Source organism: Manis pentadactyla, chromosome 4 (assembly GCF_030020395.1).
Source record: "Manis pentadactyla isolate mManPen7 chromosome 4, mManPen7.hap1, whole genome shotgun sequence".
In the NCBI taxonomy this organism is placed as follows: domain Eukaryota; kingdom Metazoa; phylum Chordata; class Mammalia; order Pholidota; family Manidae; genus Manis; species Manis pentadactyla.
Window position 1 is genome coordinate 26,405,793 of NC_080022.1, and position 16,245 is coordinate 26,422,037.

At 51.0% G+C, this 16,245-nt stretch overlaps 1 protein-coding gene across 2 annotated transcripts in view; it reads right to left on the reverse strand.

The window, feature by feature from the left end:
• Positions 1-203: 203 nt before the first annotated feature.
• Positions 204-16,245, reverse strand: part of DLGAP3 (DLG associated protein 3) — a 53,078-nt gene continuing 37,036 nt past the window's right edge. For both annotated transcript variants that reach the window (XM_036885271.2, XM_036885272.2), the window contains exons 6-12: positions 15,334-15,547; positions 14,740-15,053; positions 14,294-14,379; positions 3,221-3,705; positions 2,115-2,206; positions 1,757-1,900; positions 204-1,054 (exon numbers count right to left, since the gene is read on the reverse strand). In XM_036885271.2, the coding sequence (XP_036741166.1) occupies positions 836-1,054; positions 1,757-1,900; positions 2,115-2,206; positions 3,221-3,705; positions 14,294-14,379; positions 14,740-15,053; positions 15,334-15,547 (1,554 nt within the window). In that variant the 3' untranslated portion in view covers positions 204-835. The remainder of the gene's footprint in view (positions 1,055-1,756; positions 1,901-2,114; positions 2,207-3,220; positions 3,706-14,293; positions 14,380-14,739; positions 15,054-15,333; positions 15,548-16,245) is intronic.

A 16,245-nucleotide genomic window follows, 5' to 3' on the forward strand; every position in this document is an offset into this window, starting at 1 on the left:
TCTTCACCCAACCTGAGCCCCTCCTGGAGGGCTCAGGTGCTGCTGTGGCCACCAGGGGGCCAATTCCCCCTTTTCCCCAGCTGGTCCAGGCAACTCCCACTCTACCCCAAGCAAGAGTGTGGGCTTTGGGCCTCTCCTCCCTCCACCCCATCCCCACGAACACGGCAGAGGTGGCTTCTTCTGTAGAGAGCAGCTGTCTCGAGAGCAGTTCTGCCGTTTTATTTTTCCTGGGATACTCAAGGAGATGTGGGAACAGCCACAGGTGTGGTGAGGGGAAGCCCCCATCTCCCCACCCCAGCATCTGGGAAAGGGGAGAGGCCCAGGCGCCCTGGTCCTGGGTTGGTCCAGCCACTGTGGTCCCTGGGCCTGGTGGGCTGAGGGCTGAGGGTGGAGCCCCTGGGAAGGTGGGGCAGGCTCCTAGGCGGGTTCGGGATTCCTCATAAAAAGCCACGAAGCTTGATCCCCACGAAGCCCAGCCCCGCGGGGTGGGGAGGACGCAGAGCCCAGATGGGGGACCCGGCCCGGCCTGGCCCGTGGGGGGAAGTAATGGCAGAGATGGTGCCCCTGGGGAGGAAGTGGGGAAGAAGCGTCGGACCAGGAGAGAGGGGTTTCCAGGTGGGGGCGCAGGGCAGAGAGGCACGGCCCCAGCCCAGCCCGAGCGCCTTCGCGTGGGGTCAGGAAGGTAAAAAACCCACGAGATGTGACGGGCAGGTGGGACCGGCGCGTGCGGTGCCGGCGCGGCGGGCGCACGGAGCGGCCCGCGTTCACAGTGACCTCGACGCTGGGTGTACAGTACGGGTAGAAAACCGCGGGCCCAGGCCCGGGCCCGGGTCGGTCACAGCCTGGTCTGGGCCTCAGGGATGTAGATCTCAATGCTGTCGGCGCTCTCGGTGGCAGAGCTGTGGCGGAAGGAGGCGGCGCGTTTGGCCGCCAGGAGCCGCTTGCGCGCTTCCTGCCGCTGCCGGTCCACCGAGTCCAGGGAGCGCTCCTTCACCGGCACGCCCCGGCCCCGCGAGGGCTTCTTTGGTATCGGCGGAGGGACCTTCTTCTCCTCCTGCAGGGAGAGGGGCCCCAAGTCACACCCCCGTTCCCAAGTCACACCCTCACGGCCCACAGGGATTCAAAACACGTGAGCGCGACTAGAAGCCGCCACGCGCCCCGCCACCTGAAGCCCCAGGTGCACTTGTTCTGACAAGGTCAAAACCCACACTATTCATTGAAAAAAATGATCAATTCGAGCGCCCCCTGGTGGAGCCATTCTCGGCACCTCGCAGCACAGCACGCGCGCGCGCTCCCGGGAAGTGGGTGATAGTGGGCATTTTCACTACAGGTTGGGAGGACTGCCGCTCCCCGACTCAGGCAGGGCAATGGAGCTACCGTACCAGGTCCCTGGGCCTCATCACAGACAAGGTCTAGTGAGATGAGGGCTGAGGAGACCCTCAAAGTCCCCACTGTGCCCAGGTCCGAGCTAAGGGCAGTCTGCTGTTCTTGAAGTTCCAGTTCTGATCCCTCAAACCACAGCTGGTCCAAGACGGCTGCAGCAGATCCTGGCAGCTCAAGCTGTGATGAGCACAGGGCCAAGCAGATGGTAGTGGCCAAGAGTACAGTCTCTCTGTAAGACGTGCACCGTCACCTGTCCAGGACTGCCTTTGCTGCCCAAGTCTCCTCTGCTCCCCTCTCTCCTCACCCCCCACACCTATCTGGGGAAGGGCATTTCCAGGGTCTGGCCTCTTGGCTTGAAGGGCCCTCCCCTCACCTTAGGCTCCAGGAGTTTCCAGCTGTTGGCCTTAAGTTGCTGTAGCTCCAGGAACTTGAGGGTCACATCCTCGATAGAGAGCTGCAGGAGGTCCCAGAAACCCGCCAAGTCCTGGAAGGTGGGCACGGGGAACGCAGTGGGGTCCTGCAGTGGAAGGAGACATAGAGTTGGGGAGATGTGCACCCCATTAACCCTCACTGTCAGGAAGTTGGACCAGGGAGAGCGGCGTGGGGACTGGGAGACAGGGCATCTCCGTCTTAGGCACAAACACCCCGTCTCATCTCCAGGCATACACACACTCAGGGTCACCTAGCAGGTACACACACCTAGCAGGTGGATTCTACACCTATGCGCTCACCATGCTTTGCTGACACAGCCGGAAGAACTGCTGAACCTTCTGGGACAGGAGAAGCTGTGTGCTGCCCACAGCACTGCGGATCTTCTCCAGGACTGGATGGAGGAAGGAGAGTCAGGCAGGGGACTGACGCTGCTCCCTCCCCAGGCTCCAGGAAGTCCACCCTGAATGACTCTGACCTTCCCATACCCATCTGTCTCCTCCAGCCCCCTCCCCATCCCATCCTTAAGTTCCTAACAAGCAACAACTATCCACCTTCACCAAGAAGGCTGTATCCTCAAACACTGATGTTTCTTCCTTCATACAACGTACATTTCTTGAGCCCAAATCCTCCTGTGTTCCTTCTTCCCTCCCATGTCAGGGAGCAGATGGAAACAGCCCCGGCCCAGCCCTATAGCCTTACCCAGGCACTAGCAGCCAGTCCAAGTCATAAGGGTGAAGGGGTCTGTGTCCGGATCTGGCTGGTGCAGGGATCCTCAGTGACCACCCACTGGCAGAGCTTTGTCACCCATCAGTATACAACTCCTTGGCTCCCTAAGAACTACTAAATCATTTCATGTGCGGGACTCGTCTTCCTAGTCACCACCCCATCAACTTGGGGATTCTGAGGTAAGACTGTGTCTCCCCTCGGACTGGGCTTGCAGGGGTCCATGCTCCACCTCAGGCAAGGGCCATGTTTTCCCGCTGAATCTCCTCCCCCTAAGCCTCAGACATGATCTGACATTATGCACTGCCTCCCCCTCTGCCTTGAAGTCCTGGTCCTACCACCTGGGTCAGACCTGGATTCCTGCATCAACCCAGATGGGAACAGAGTCCCCCTTGCCCCCCCACCAATGGACTTGGTGGCTTGGACTGGCACCATCGCCCAGAAGGCCCAGCCTGGTCACCTTCCCAGTCTTAGCCCTGGCCTCTGAAGCAGCTCCCTGCTTCCTGCCAAGAGCTCCCAGCAAGCCCTGCTGCCAGTGGGGACCCACCAAGGTTCAGGGCGAAAACGAACCAAACCATGAGGAAGGCACACGCAAGCCCAACCAAGGGGCCCAACTACTACACTGTAGCCCTGCCGGCACCCAGCCTGGATCCCTCCCTCCTAGCCCAGTCCCCTCACTCACTCTCCTCGGGCAGCTCATAGTCCTCCGCCTCGCGCTCCATCTGCTGGCACCAGTGCTCCAGCTTCTCCACCTCTGCCCTCAGCATCTTGATGAACCACTCGCCGTCCCGTGGGCAAGGGGACGTGCGGCCTGAGTCAGGGAGGCTACGTGACCCACGCTCCATCCAGGAGTCACGGCGGCTGGACCCTGGGCCGGGGGTGGGGGCGGGGGCGGGGCCGGGCGACCCATCGGTGGCCGGCGGCTCATACGGCAGTGGGTAGCCCTCGCGGTAGGCCCACTGGCCCTGCGTGTGGACTGTGCGGAAGACTGAGTAGGTGGGGGCCCGGGGTCCAGGCTGGGGCTCAGAGGCATGCCTCTGGAAGGAGCGTCCAAACTGCAGGGCCTTGTCTTCTGTGGCCACTGTGGCCAGGCCAGCCAGGCCCTCCAGCTCCAGGTCCGCCTGCACACCAGCTGTCACACTGTTGGAGCGCTTGAACCTTGCCCGCCTGGTGACACAGGTGTCTGTCATCTCTACCCCTGCCCATTCTTATCCCAGCCCTCACCCCCACCACAGGCCACAAGGAAAAGGAATGAGAAAGGAAACCTACAGTGGACATTAACCTATGATTTTTAAAGGTAGCAGTCCGTGCTACATGTGGCTATGTAATATACCTCTGTGGCACTGCCTCTAGACAGGGGTGATAGTCAAAACTCCATGGGCAGAACGGATGCTGGCACACATCAATGAGAGCAGACATAGCCAAGTGGTGCTAGAGCATCACCCTGCAGAAACTGGACTGTGGGGAGGACCAGGGATCAAGAAGGGACCCAGGTAGTGGCTCTTTACCAGTGCACATAATTTCAGCATTTTAACAAACAGTATGTCTTTGCTAGTATACACCACCTGTACCAGCATGTCCTCAGCCCTACAGAGAGATGAGTAAACTAAGGCCCCAAGAGGCTCACAGTCACCCAGCTACAAAGTAGCAGGGCCAGAATTGGGACCCAGGGCTGCCAACTCCACAGGGCAAGCACTTCCCCCACACAGGCTGCCAGAACACCAGGAAGAATGGATTCAGAGTGGCTGGAGGTCTGCAGCTGGGAGGCATTCTCCTCTGGGACCCCCACAGCTCAGCCCAGAGCTTGGCCAGACACAGTCAGCCAGTGCCAGTGGAGTTGAATTAAGTTGTTGGCAGAGATGACAGAGGGCCTGGAAATGTCTTTGACTTAATAATATGCAAATCCTCTGCAAAACAGAAAGTCAGTGGGCCTTGTTCTTTTTCTCTCCCTAAGTTCATAGTGGGGGCTCTTTTCTCTGAAGAAGCCTGTGGCCCCCTGAGGTCAGACAATACTTTAAGTGGGCGTAAGGAGGTGCAGGGTGGCAGAGAGAGGCGAACATAAGTTTGATGTCTGGAAATTCAGGGACCATAAAAGAAAGGCCCGTGTGCCCAAGCTACTTCCACCAATGTATGGTCAGAAGAGTGGGGGCTGGGGGACCAGCCCTAGGACCCCTCCAGCGTCCCAGGAGACTCCTCCAACCCCCACAACTTCAGCCTTCCTCTTGCTGCCCAGGCCTTCTCTCCCGGTCTGCCTTGCCTGCCTGCTTCCCTCCAGCTGGCGGGCTGCCTGCTGGGAGCCTGTTGCCATAGAAACCAGGCCCAGAAGGATGCTGCAGGACCCGGGAAAGAGAGATGCACTTGTGTGCAGTCTCCAGCAAGCCCTATGTCCCAACCCCCACCCAGAGAGCATGTACCTGCACTGCCTCCTACAAGGTCATCACCTTGGCGTCTCCCCTGTCCTGCCTTGGTCAAGACTTGCGTCACCCCCTGCCATGACATTGGATCCGTTTTTCTGACACCTCTGCCTCCATTCAGCACAACCCAGAAGAGCACTAGACTAGGAGTCAGATCTGAGTTCTAGTGCTGTGTTTGTTGCTATGTGCCTTTGAGACGTCACTCACCCTCCATCTAATCTAGGCCATCTAATGTGTGTGTGTGTGTGTGACATGTGATTATATATAAATACACATATTATATAAAATGATAGGGATGGACTAGTAATTGCCAACGGACCTCCTCTCTCTAAAATTATACCGTGCATACTCTAAAATCAGTGGCCCACATTTTCTCACCAATCCACCCAGGACTGGAGCAGTCTAAAGCTGACCTCTGCCCAGTTTATGCCCCGGCTCAAAACCCTTCCATAGCTCCCCACTTTACCAAGAGAAAGTGCAAGCTTCCTCTGCTGGCATTCACCCAGTGCGAGCATACGCTCTGCATGCAGTCCTCGTCCCCAGCCTCACCTCCCCTGCACTCTCCTGGTTCCCCCAGTAGATTACACGGACCCTGACTCTAAGCCTTTGCACATGCTATTCTCCTGCCTGAAATGGTCTCCCTCTTCTTTGCTCCCTGCCCATTCCCTAGGATCTGTAAATATGTTACCTTCCATGGCAAAGGGGACTTTGCAGATACTGTGTGAAGGACCTTGAGATAAGATAAAACTGTACTAAAAAGGTGTGTTCATTTTAGTCACAAGGGTCCTTCCAAGTGAAAGAGGCAGACTGGAGAGTCAGAATCAGAAAAGGAGAGGAGATAACAGGATCAAGGTCGGAGTGATGCCACGGGAGGACTTCACCTGGCTTTGAAGACAGAAGGGGGCTACAAGCCAAGCATGCGGACAGCCTCTAAAAGCTGGAAAAGGTGACAAAACAGATTCTTCCCAGAGCCTCAAGAGGAGATCAGTCCTGCCAGCACCTTGATTTTAGCCCAGTGAAACCCAATTCAGACCTCTGACCTCTAGAAATGTAAGATAATAAAAATGCATTATTTGATGCCACTAAATTTGTGGTGATTTATTATAGCAGCAATAGGAAACAAACACAACCTATAAAGAGAAATCAGATGGGAGACAGAGGAGAGGCAGCAGTCCAAGGGCCAGACATAACGGGGATAAATAATAACTAGCATCCTCTGAGGCCCCAGGACGAGTGAGGCTAAGCACTTTACACGAGTTAACATGCCCAGTCCCCACAAAGCGTCCCAATGATAAGGGTGTCAGTATCACCCCTACCTACAGAGGAGAAAAACAGGCTGAGAGGTGATGTGGCTTCCTAAGATCAAATGGTTATCCATTTAGCGCAGTCTGGCTGTGGAGGCCAGCTCTTCAGTCATTATACTCCACTGCTTCCCTAGGACTGCGGGGAGGGGCAGCTTCAATCAGGAAGAAGGATGCCTCGAGCTCTGCCGCAGACCAGCAGTGGGAGCAAGGGAAGAGGGGCAAGCAAGCTGGGGGTTGGTCCAGAAGTGGAGAGAGATCCCGCCAGAGGACCTCAGTCGTTACAATTAAGTGAGAAAGGAGGCTCTCTGCTGGAGATTTGGGGGTGGGGTGGCGGGAGGAATGAGAAAGAGGAGCTTTAGGGAAGGCAGGGTGGTTAAGCAAATGGACTCTGAAGCCAGACAGCCTGTGTCCAAAAATCCAGCTCTATGACTGGTGCCTCAGTTTCCCTATCACTGAGAATGATAATAGTACCAGCTTATAGGATTGTTATGAGATAATATATATAACTAGCTTAGGACAGCACCTGGCCTGCCCATTGTAAATGTTAGCTATTATATGGAGAGGCAGGAAGTTTGTAGCTCTCACTGAAAAGAAAAGGAGCTGGACAAATAAAATAATGGGAATGCAGCACTGAGAACCTCGCTAGGGCATTGTAGTTATTAATTATTATGATTGCTGTTGATCGTTTCCATCTGTCCTCCCAAAGCACTCTGAATAAAATCTCTTTTATACTTCATATCACATGGTATTGCAGTTAGTTATTTGCATATCTGTTTCCCTTACTGAACAGAGCAGTTCCTCGATAAACGTTGGTTGAGTGATTGGCTGATTGGTTGGAAGGGGATGGTAGAGACCACTAATGATCCCCCAATATCCATTCTCCCTTTGTTCCTTAGTAACAGAATCCCACTGTTTTAAGTTGGACACATGGCCACTTGAAATAAAGATTCTTTTACCAATCCCCTTTGCAGCTATGTGTAGCCATATTGCTAAGTCCTAGCTCACAGGATATAAGCAGTAATGGTATGTGCAACTTCCAAGAAATATTCTTAAAAGGAAAACACGCCCTTCTTTGCTCCTTTCTCCTTCTTGCTGACCAGAATGCAGACATGATGGCTGGAGCTCAAGCAGCCATCTTGGAACAGGAGACAGAAGCCAACTGCTAAGGCTGGAGGCACAGTAAGATGGAAGGAGCCTGGGTCCTGACACTGTGGAGCACCTACCAGCTCTCAAACGACTCTCTAGACTTTTTCTAAACAAGAAAGAAAGAAACTTCTATCGTATTTAAGTCACCGTCATGTGGGGGTTTTCTGTAACTCAGCCAAACCTGATCCTAACTATAACAGATGCATTTTCAGGGCAGTGAAGTCCAGGGCTTATGTCCCTATTTCGTGTTTGATTTGGTGGTATTTGCTGTGGTCTTCACCAATAGGTGTAAATACAAGATAGAAACTGTCTTCAGCTATGTATTATCACTACTTCATAGCAAAGCCTTTCACAGTATTTTCTCCCCAAGCCTTTCAACAAGGTCGAGGACGCCTCCCCCCTCACGTTCTTCAGGGTGACAATGATCACATTCCTGATGACTCTGCAAGTGGTTATCGTGGTTACTTCAGGGAGACGTTTCCACTGTGATTCTCTAAGGGAATAACACAAAGAGCTCTGGGAAGAAACCGGCTTTATCCCGAGAGACACAGTGTCCAAGGAATGCTCAACATCTAGGAGTTGTCAGGCAGTTTTGCCGGGAGTATCTGGCAGCAGGCTAGCGGGGGTGGGAGGGTGGGAGGGCAGGGCGGAGGAAAGGCAGCGGCATTTCAGCAAGACACAGCCTTCATGCTAGCTCCCTCTCAGAGAAAGCATCAGAGCTTAGACACGTATCAGTCAGGGGCCCTGCGTCCACCATCCCAGCCTGGGGGCTGTGTGACAGCAATGCCGAGGTGGGAGACAGAGAGTCAGGCTGGTGAGTCGGAAACCACCCTAGAGTTGAAGGCTGAGGAACAGAGGCAGTGTCCATGCCCAGGGCTTGTGGTCAGTCAGCAATTCATTGCTTCTGCAGGACTGTTCTTGGAATGTAACTTCCCAGGGCTCCAGGGGCTCTGTCCTCTCAGCAGATACCCTTCCCCATGCCCCAAAGCCAAATGCATATGATGCTAGGGCAGGGGTGCTGGGGAGGAGGCAGCCTTCCCACACAGAGTCACCCAGGCAGCCCCAGCTGGGCACAACTGGGTGTAAGGAGCTTTGTCAGATAAAATACAGGACTCCCAGTTATATTTCCATTTCAGATAAATAACAGATAAATTTTTAGTATATGTATGTCTCAGGCAATATTTGGGACCTATTCATACTAAAATATTTTTATATCTAATCATATTTAACTGGGCATTCTGGTGGGTTTTTGTATTTGTTTTTGCTTTTTCTAAATATGGAATTTAAGATAAGGCTTAGTAGGGGGATCTAGAGGTGAAGATGCAAAGGGAACCACACAGAGAGAGTTAGAGGCAAAAATCACATGATCTCTATGTTCTCAAAGAGCCCCAGGAGCAGTCTTCTAATATGCAACAAGGATATTTGATGTGTCCTTTTATCCTGGCCCCGAGTGTGCTGGTCTGGGAAGACAGGCCTAGAGGATGACCTGAGAGAGGGCTGGTAACTATTTCTTAAGCATGCTTCCTCCCACCACAAGGCCTTAGCATATGCTGTTCCTTCTTCCTGGAACATTCTTATCTCCCATTTTCACCTGATTAATTTTTGTTCACCGAGTTAAATTTTGTTAACTGTTCATTGAGATCTCTGCTCAAATATCACTTCCTCAGGGATGCCATGCCTGACCCCTCTAACTAGATTAAAGCCTCTCTTGTGGCACCTGTCACAGCTGTATTTCTACAACATTTATGAGATTCTTAGATTAACAAGGCAGTAAGTTTCACAGGGCAGGGGTTGTGTCTGTTCTTCTCACCTTTGTATCCTCAGTGCCCAGGAGTATTTGACAAATAATAGGGATCCAATAAAATATCTGTGGGCAAATGAATCTTGAGTGGGGGTGCAGGGAAGACAGAACTGAGGGGGCACCAGCCCCCATCCCTATATATTTCTCAGGCTAAGTCACCACTGATGATGGGCAATTGGAAGGACCCACAAACAGCTCCCAGATATAAGGGACAATAAATCTGAACTCCTCTCCCAATAGGTTGGCAGGGAACACCCTGAAAGGCAGAAGAAGAGAAACCTTTCCTCCTTGGTGATTTTTAAAACCAAAGAAAGAAAGAGAAACAGATACTGGGATCAGTGAGACAGGAATAAGGAGGATAAGAGAGGCCGAGAAAATGGGGTGGCAGCGGGTATGGGGCTAGTCCTGGATGTTTGCCTAGAAAGGCTGCTGGTAGTCATGGCTCTCTTTTAGGTACCATTTGGGGCATGGTGTGTGGTAAGTCAGACTTAAAGTGCCAGGGACATAAGGGACAGAAAGGACAGTGCAGGTGTATAACTAAGGATGCCTTCGACAAGCAAGGGAGCCTGGCCAGAGAGATGTGCCAGATTCTTCTCTCCCCACCTGTCACCCCCTCTGGGTTCCCATTGTGATCACCTGTCCCAACCAACTCAGTTCTTTAGACATTTATGTAATACCATCTCCCCTCCCCAATCCACTCAAGTAAGAGCTCACTGAGTACCTACCCGAGAGCAAGGGAGACCTCATTCTCTGCCTGTCCCTGCCCTTCTGTGACTTCACCCCACAGTATTTCTCCAATGAGTCCACTGCTGCTATCACCTTACCATAGACAACTGATCAGCACAGTGGACTCAAGAAGCTCCCTCTCACATCCCCAACACACATAAATGCTGGAAAAAATTAAGTCCAAAAGGTGTTTTGCCCCAATGCCCAGCTTGAAAATAGGGAAGGATAAATCTTCAGGTACCAGAAATAAAGAAGAAATTCAAAACTGGGTAGTGAGAGGCAATCTAAGCCAAGTGAGTCACAGGAATTATCAGGCCAGATGTACACTATAAGCTAGATGGTAATGCCCAGCGAGGAAGAGAGGGGAGACCCCAAACCTGGGGACCTGGAAGGAGACCCCATGCATAAAGCCAGCAGCCAAGAAAGGTCTTTTCATTCACAAGTGTGGCCAGGAAACTCCTATCATGATTCAGGAATGTGGCCTGGAAGCAGGAAGCTGAGAAATCAGAACATTAAGGCTGCTTTGTGTGTGGGTGTGGGGTTGGAATGAGTACTACCAGTGAAATACAGAAACCTCAAGCTGGGATATTAACTCTGAAACTGGTCCCAAGCTTAAGCAGTACTTCAGCATAAAGGAAATTGAACCCATGAGGAAGGAGTGGGCAGTAACACGCAATAGAACACATAAATTGTTAAAACATGTTTGTAAATCTAAACTATTAAACCATAAAAGATATAACAACAACTGATTTAACAGTTTTTTTTTAAAGAAGGTATAACCAAAACATTAGACAAGATGGAAGATAGGTGGAGGGAGTTGAGAAGGAAATTAAAGTGTTTCAAGATTCTTGTTTTGTGCCTAAGAAGGACAAAAAGGCAGAGTAATTTTACACTTCCTTAAAAAAATATGAAATTAAGTATATTTGTTTAAATTTTTGACGAAAATCACTATCAAAATGTAAACTTCCAAACCAATGGAGGAAAAAAGAAAAATAAAGTAATTTGATCTGTTCAATAGAAGATGCAAAAGCAAGAGTGGAGGAAAGCAAAGAAAAACCGAGTCAAATAGAAAATTTTTAAAGAGACTATAGAAATAAATCCAAATAAATCAACAATCAAGATATATAAATGAGTTAAATATGTCTACCAAACTCTAGCTCCATACTGCTTATAAACAACACATCTAAAACAAAAAGATACAGGAAGGTTGAAAATCAAAGGATAGAGCAAGATACACTGGAAAATTTACCAAAAGAAAGCAGCCATCGCAATAAAATCGGACAAAACAGACTTCAAGGTAAAAACCATTAGTAAGGGTGAAAAGTAACCTGTCTAATGATCAAAGGGTCAACCCACCAAGAAGATAGAATCATGAGCCTGAATACTTCTAAATAGCATACTTTCAAACTAAAGAAAAAATTAATTAAAAATACCAGGGAAAATGACAGATCCTAATCACAGTGAGCCATTTTCAACACATCTCTTTCAAAACTGATAGATCGAACATCAAAAAAATCAAAGATAAACATTTGAAAAATAGTTTTCAGCTATGTGCTCAGCCCACTGCCTATTGCTTTCCAACTAGAAGACTATATGCCACAGCCTCCCTTGCAGCTAGATGCCACCACGTGATGAGGTTTTAAGTCAACATGATGTAGAGCAAGTATTGTGTGCAACTTTCAGGGAGTCTTTTTAAAAAGGAAGGGCTGCATCCCTCCCCCTCTCTTCCTCCTTGATACTGCTCAGAACACAGACAGGACGCTGGAGCTCCTTGGATGTGAGGTGACGCTCAAACTATAGAAAAGCAGCAAGACAGAAAAAGCCCAGGGTCCAGCCACTGTACTTCTACATCCAGGCTTCTTCTTTTTCAACACAAGAGAAATATTGAGGCCATTGCACAGACAAATTTAATCCAAACTGATGATAGTTCAAGCAGGGTTTACCCCAGGAAGGACAGAACAGGTCAACATGGAAAATCTAATATGATCCACCATGTTACAGGTAAAAGGAGAAAAATCTATGATCACCTAAGTAGATACTGAAAAAAAATGTTAAATAAAATTCCACTCTCGTTTTCTATCCAAAAAAAGAAAAACTCTTAGCCAAGGATTTCCTTAGCCTCATAAATAGTATCCATCCAAATCTGCAGCAAACATCATCATACTTGTAAGTGGGACTTGAGAAGATACTCACCGACATCAGGAATAGGACAAGAGAACTACACTCAACAGTGAACTGAAAGTCCTATTCAATGCATAACAGCAAGAAAAGAAATTAAAAGAACACAGATTCAAAAGAAATACTCTCATTTGCAGAAATACAACTGACTATATAGAAAACCCATCATGATTATCAGATAAACTATGAGTCCTGTTAAGAATGAGCAGCAAAGTTGCTAAATACATAACCAATATACAAAATTTAATAGTGTTCTCATACACTAGTAGTGCTCAATTATAAAATAAAATTTTAAAAATCCCTAACACAAGGTCCTCCATAATGCAAAAGACTATCACCTTTCTTCTGGATCATGAAAAAGTCCTGCTTACTACCATCCCCATACTTGCTATTCCCCCAAATTCATTCTCCACTCAGCAGCTAGTGATACTTTGTAAACATAAATTAGATCCTGTCACACTCTTTTAACCTTTTAATGGCACTCATTAGTTAAAATCTAATGCCCGTTCATTATCATGCCCACGCTCTGCCTTTCCACCAATCTACTTTCTCACCGCCGCCCATCCCACTCCACATAAGCCATATGAACCCTCTTTCAGTTCCTGATGCATGTCAAACTCTTTCCTGCCCAGTGCCTTCACAGATGTGACTTCCTCTTCCTGGAATGCTTTCCCCCAATCATCACCTGAGTGTTCCTAGTCAATACTCAAGTCTCAACTTTAATGTCACCTGCTTAACCTAAATAAGGTCCCATCTCTCTTAGCTCCTGCTTTTTCTTTCACAATTCATATATATTGATATATAATAATATCCCATTACATATTATAACATGTAATCATATTTTTTTTCATGGATTACTTATTCATTGCCTTGACTCCTTTCTAGACTATAAATCCTACGAGGATAAGAGTCATGTCTTTGATGTTTCTCTGAGCATTTAACAGGAGTTGTCATATAACAGATGTTTAACGAATATTTTCTGAATGAATCAATCAACCAATCAATGACAGTCTTCTGATTTAGCTGGATCTTCTGATTCTGCCCAGATTTCAGGCTGGTTAGGAGGAATGGAGGAACCCCCCAGGAGTCTATCTGGATGAGAGACCAGGAAACTTCATGAGAGAGCAAGTAGGGGTATGTGGGCTTGGTTTATGGGCCATGGGGTGGCAGTAGAGCTGGGGTCAGTGTTCTGAACACAAGATACATCCATCCATGACTGCTATCCCACCTCTCAAGAATGTAAGTCATGGACTTGCAGAATTGGCTTTGCCATAAAGTGATACTTTTTTGTGATCTTTGTGGAATGTTAAGAGTTTGGAGAACAGTATCTTTCAAGATTGATGGGGCCACAAGTAATTTTTTGCCACCCTTGATGGAGGCACTTACAATGAATCCCCCAGGAACCCCAAGAAGACTTGATCGGGTGCACACACCCAAGATACCCCCACGAGTTGCCAGAAATAGTTGGGGGATCTTTAGGAAATGTCTAACAGCCCAACAGTGACAACTGGGAACAGACCTACAAGGGACAACTACTGAAACCCTAGTTTTATTTCTCCAGTGGGTGTAGCCCTGGCAACACTCTTGCCATGAAACTCTTATGGCCTGCCCCAGGCAGGTCCCCAGACACCATACTTAGGGTCACCGGCCTGGCAGTACTGCAGATGGACCAGGTACACCAGACTCAGCATATAATAGGTACCCCCGCCTGGTTAAATGCGCATGTGAGCCAAGTGTGGAGGAGTGCGGTATCTGCCAGAAGCCCCAGAGCCAGTCTTCGTGTTTATTTGCTTCTTTTTGAGCTCACATGCTTGTGCACCACAGGAAATGACCAGGGATTGAAAAAATCCTGTTATCCCCTGAAAAGGACTATTGCTGGAGGCCAGCCCAGCACCTTCCTGTTATTGCTGCCTACCGCCCCTAACCCCAGCCACTGCATATCTCCTGTCCACCTCAGAGCACCTGGGTCAGGCACGCGTATAAGGAGAACCCACTTTAGATCTGATGTTTGCCCTGATGATTTCTCTGTGGAACATCTCTGTGGCTGTTCTGATGCCGCCCCTTAGAAGGGCCCAGTCTCCCGTCCAGGAGGACAGGTGCACAGGGAGACTGGGCCGGCGTGGTCATTACAAAGCCCTCTCTCGCCCTCCCCCAAGGAGGCCTGACATGGCCCCAGCAGGACCTACCTTTTGTCCTCTTCCACCTGTACACCAATGGAGTGGAATTCTCTTCGACTCCTGTTCTCGGTGTCTGAGTCTGAGATTGTCTCCACCTGATGACAGGGTTGAAGAAGTCAGCGACCCAGGCTAGACCAGGGCGAAGGGCCAGCCATGGCTGGGCCCCAAGCTAGCGGGCAGATCCTGCCGGGACCATCTGCCTGAACAAGATGAGAGACTCAGGAAGTCAGGCGCGTCAAGATGGCAACCTCTGGCCACCACTGCCACTTGCCAGCGCGAGGGACAAGGGGTGGGCTGGCTGGAGCAGCCCTGCTGATGACCGGCCACAGGGGCTACGTGCAGTCCAGAATAAGCCAAGGAAAAAGTGTGTTTCCTGAAGACCCCACTGACCCCCTCAACCTGTCGCCAAAGCTGGCCAGGGCCTGAGCTGCGGTCGGCGCCTCCTGCTTCCATACCTGCACCCCAATGGACGGCCGCCACTTCCGCTGCCGCGCCAGGCTCCGCAGCTCCTCCCTGCCGGGAATGGTCTTGATGATGAGTGTGGGGGGCTTAGGGCTGGCCCGGGGCGGCACCGGCGCCAACTCCAGGGTGCGCGCGCCCATGGCGGGGCCGTCCAGCCCGTCCGCGGAGCTGCAGCGCCGAGCGGGGCCCTCGGCTGCGGTGAAGCTCTCGTGGGCGGAGTCGGTGCTGCTCTGGGCGGTGATGGAGATGCGGGGCGGGGCCTGGCTCCCCGGCGGGATAGGGGACGGGGCCTTTCTGAAGTTGAAGGCTGGGGCCAGGAACGCAGAGACGCAGCGGATGAGAAGCGCACCCAGCCCGGATCTGCCGCCCGCCGCCCCACACCCCCACGTGGTGCCAGAGGACCGAGCGCTCACGCGGACTCCACGTGACGCTAGGACAGGGCCAGGGGTTGTTCTCCCCACCACCCCGCCCAGAGAGGCGAGCAATCTGCCCAAGGTCACACAGCACGGCTCTGGGGAGGGCCAGAACCTGAACCCTGGGTGCTCTCCAACCTAGGGCCGGTCCAGCGGCAGAGAGGGTGTACTCACAGGAGCCGGGCCTCCCTGAGACAGAGGCAGGGGCAGCAAGGAGGGGCAGGCAGTCGTCGTCTTGAGAGCAGCCGGCCTGGATGGCCCGGAGGTAGCTGTGGCTCCGCATGCGGAAACAGCCAGGCAGGTCCAAGGCGTCCACCGCCTGGGACTCGAGCTCCCCGAACACAGACCCGCACACGGCCTCCAGCTGCTGGTTCAGCTCGTCGCTGAGCTGGGGGTTAGAGGGCCAAGAGGATAGTTACTGGGGTGCAGGGATGGGGTGAGGGGGGTCTCCGGGGCGCTGTGCCTTAGGAGTTTATCTAGATCTGCAGAGGCCGTCTCTCTGTGTCTCTTCTGCATTAGGACTAGATGAAAACCTCACTCTGCCCTGTGCTGCTCCCCACACCTGCTTTGGGGCCCCCCTTGGGGTCCAGTCTTTCCTTTAAAAACCCCTCCCTCCACCCCACCTATGCCACTCCAAGATGTCTGGCTGTATCCCAGTCTCTAGCCCACCCCATCTTCCTCTTCACCTAGTCTCAGCCCCTCACCTTTCTGTCCCTTGACCCTGAAGGAGAGGACCTGGGACCAACCACCCTCCTGTCCAGTATGGGGATGGGAACTGCAGGGAAGGTCACCTTTTATTTTATTATCTGTAATCCATTGCATCACAAAATCGATTGACAGCAGCCTATAGAGATATATGCCATGTGCAGCAGGATGGAAATTAACAGGCAAGAGATGGAGCAAAAATTATTAACCTTCAGGTAGGTATTCCAAGCCTCCTCCTATCTGCCCACTAACTAGGGTTCTGGTTTGGCCTGCTGGTTCCTTCTCTGTCCTCATCCCCTAAGGAAACTTCAGCCACTGCTGACTGAGGTTCTTGGTTTTATTTTTGATATTTTGTGGTACAGAATCCATTATGTTTTTAAA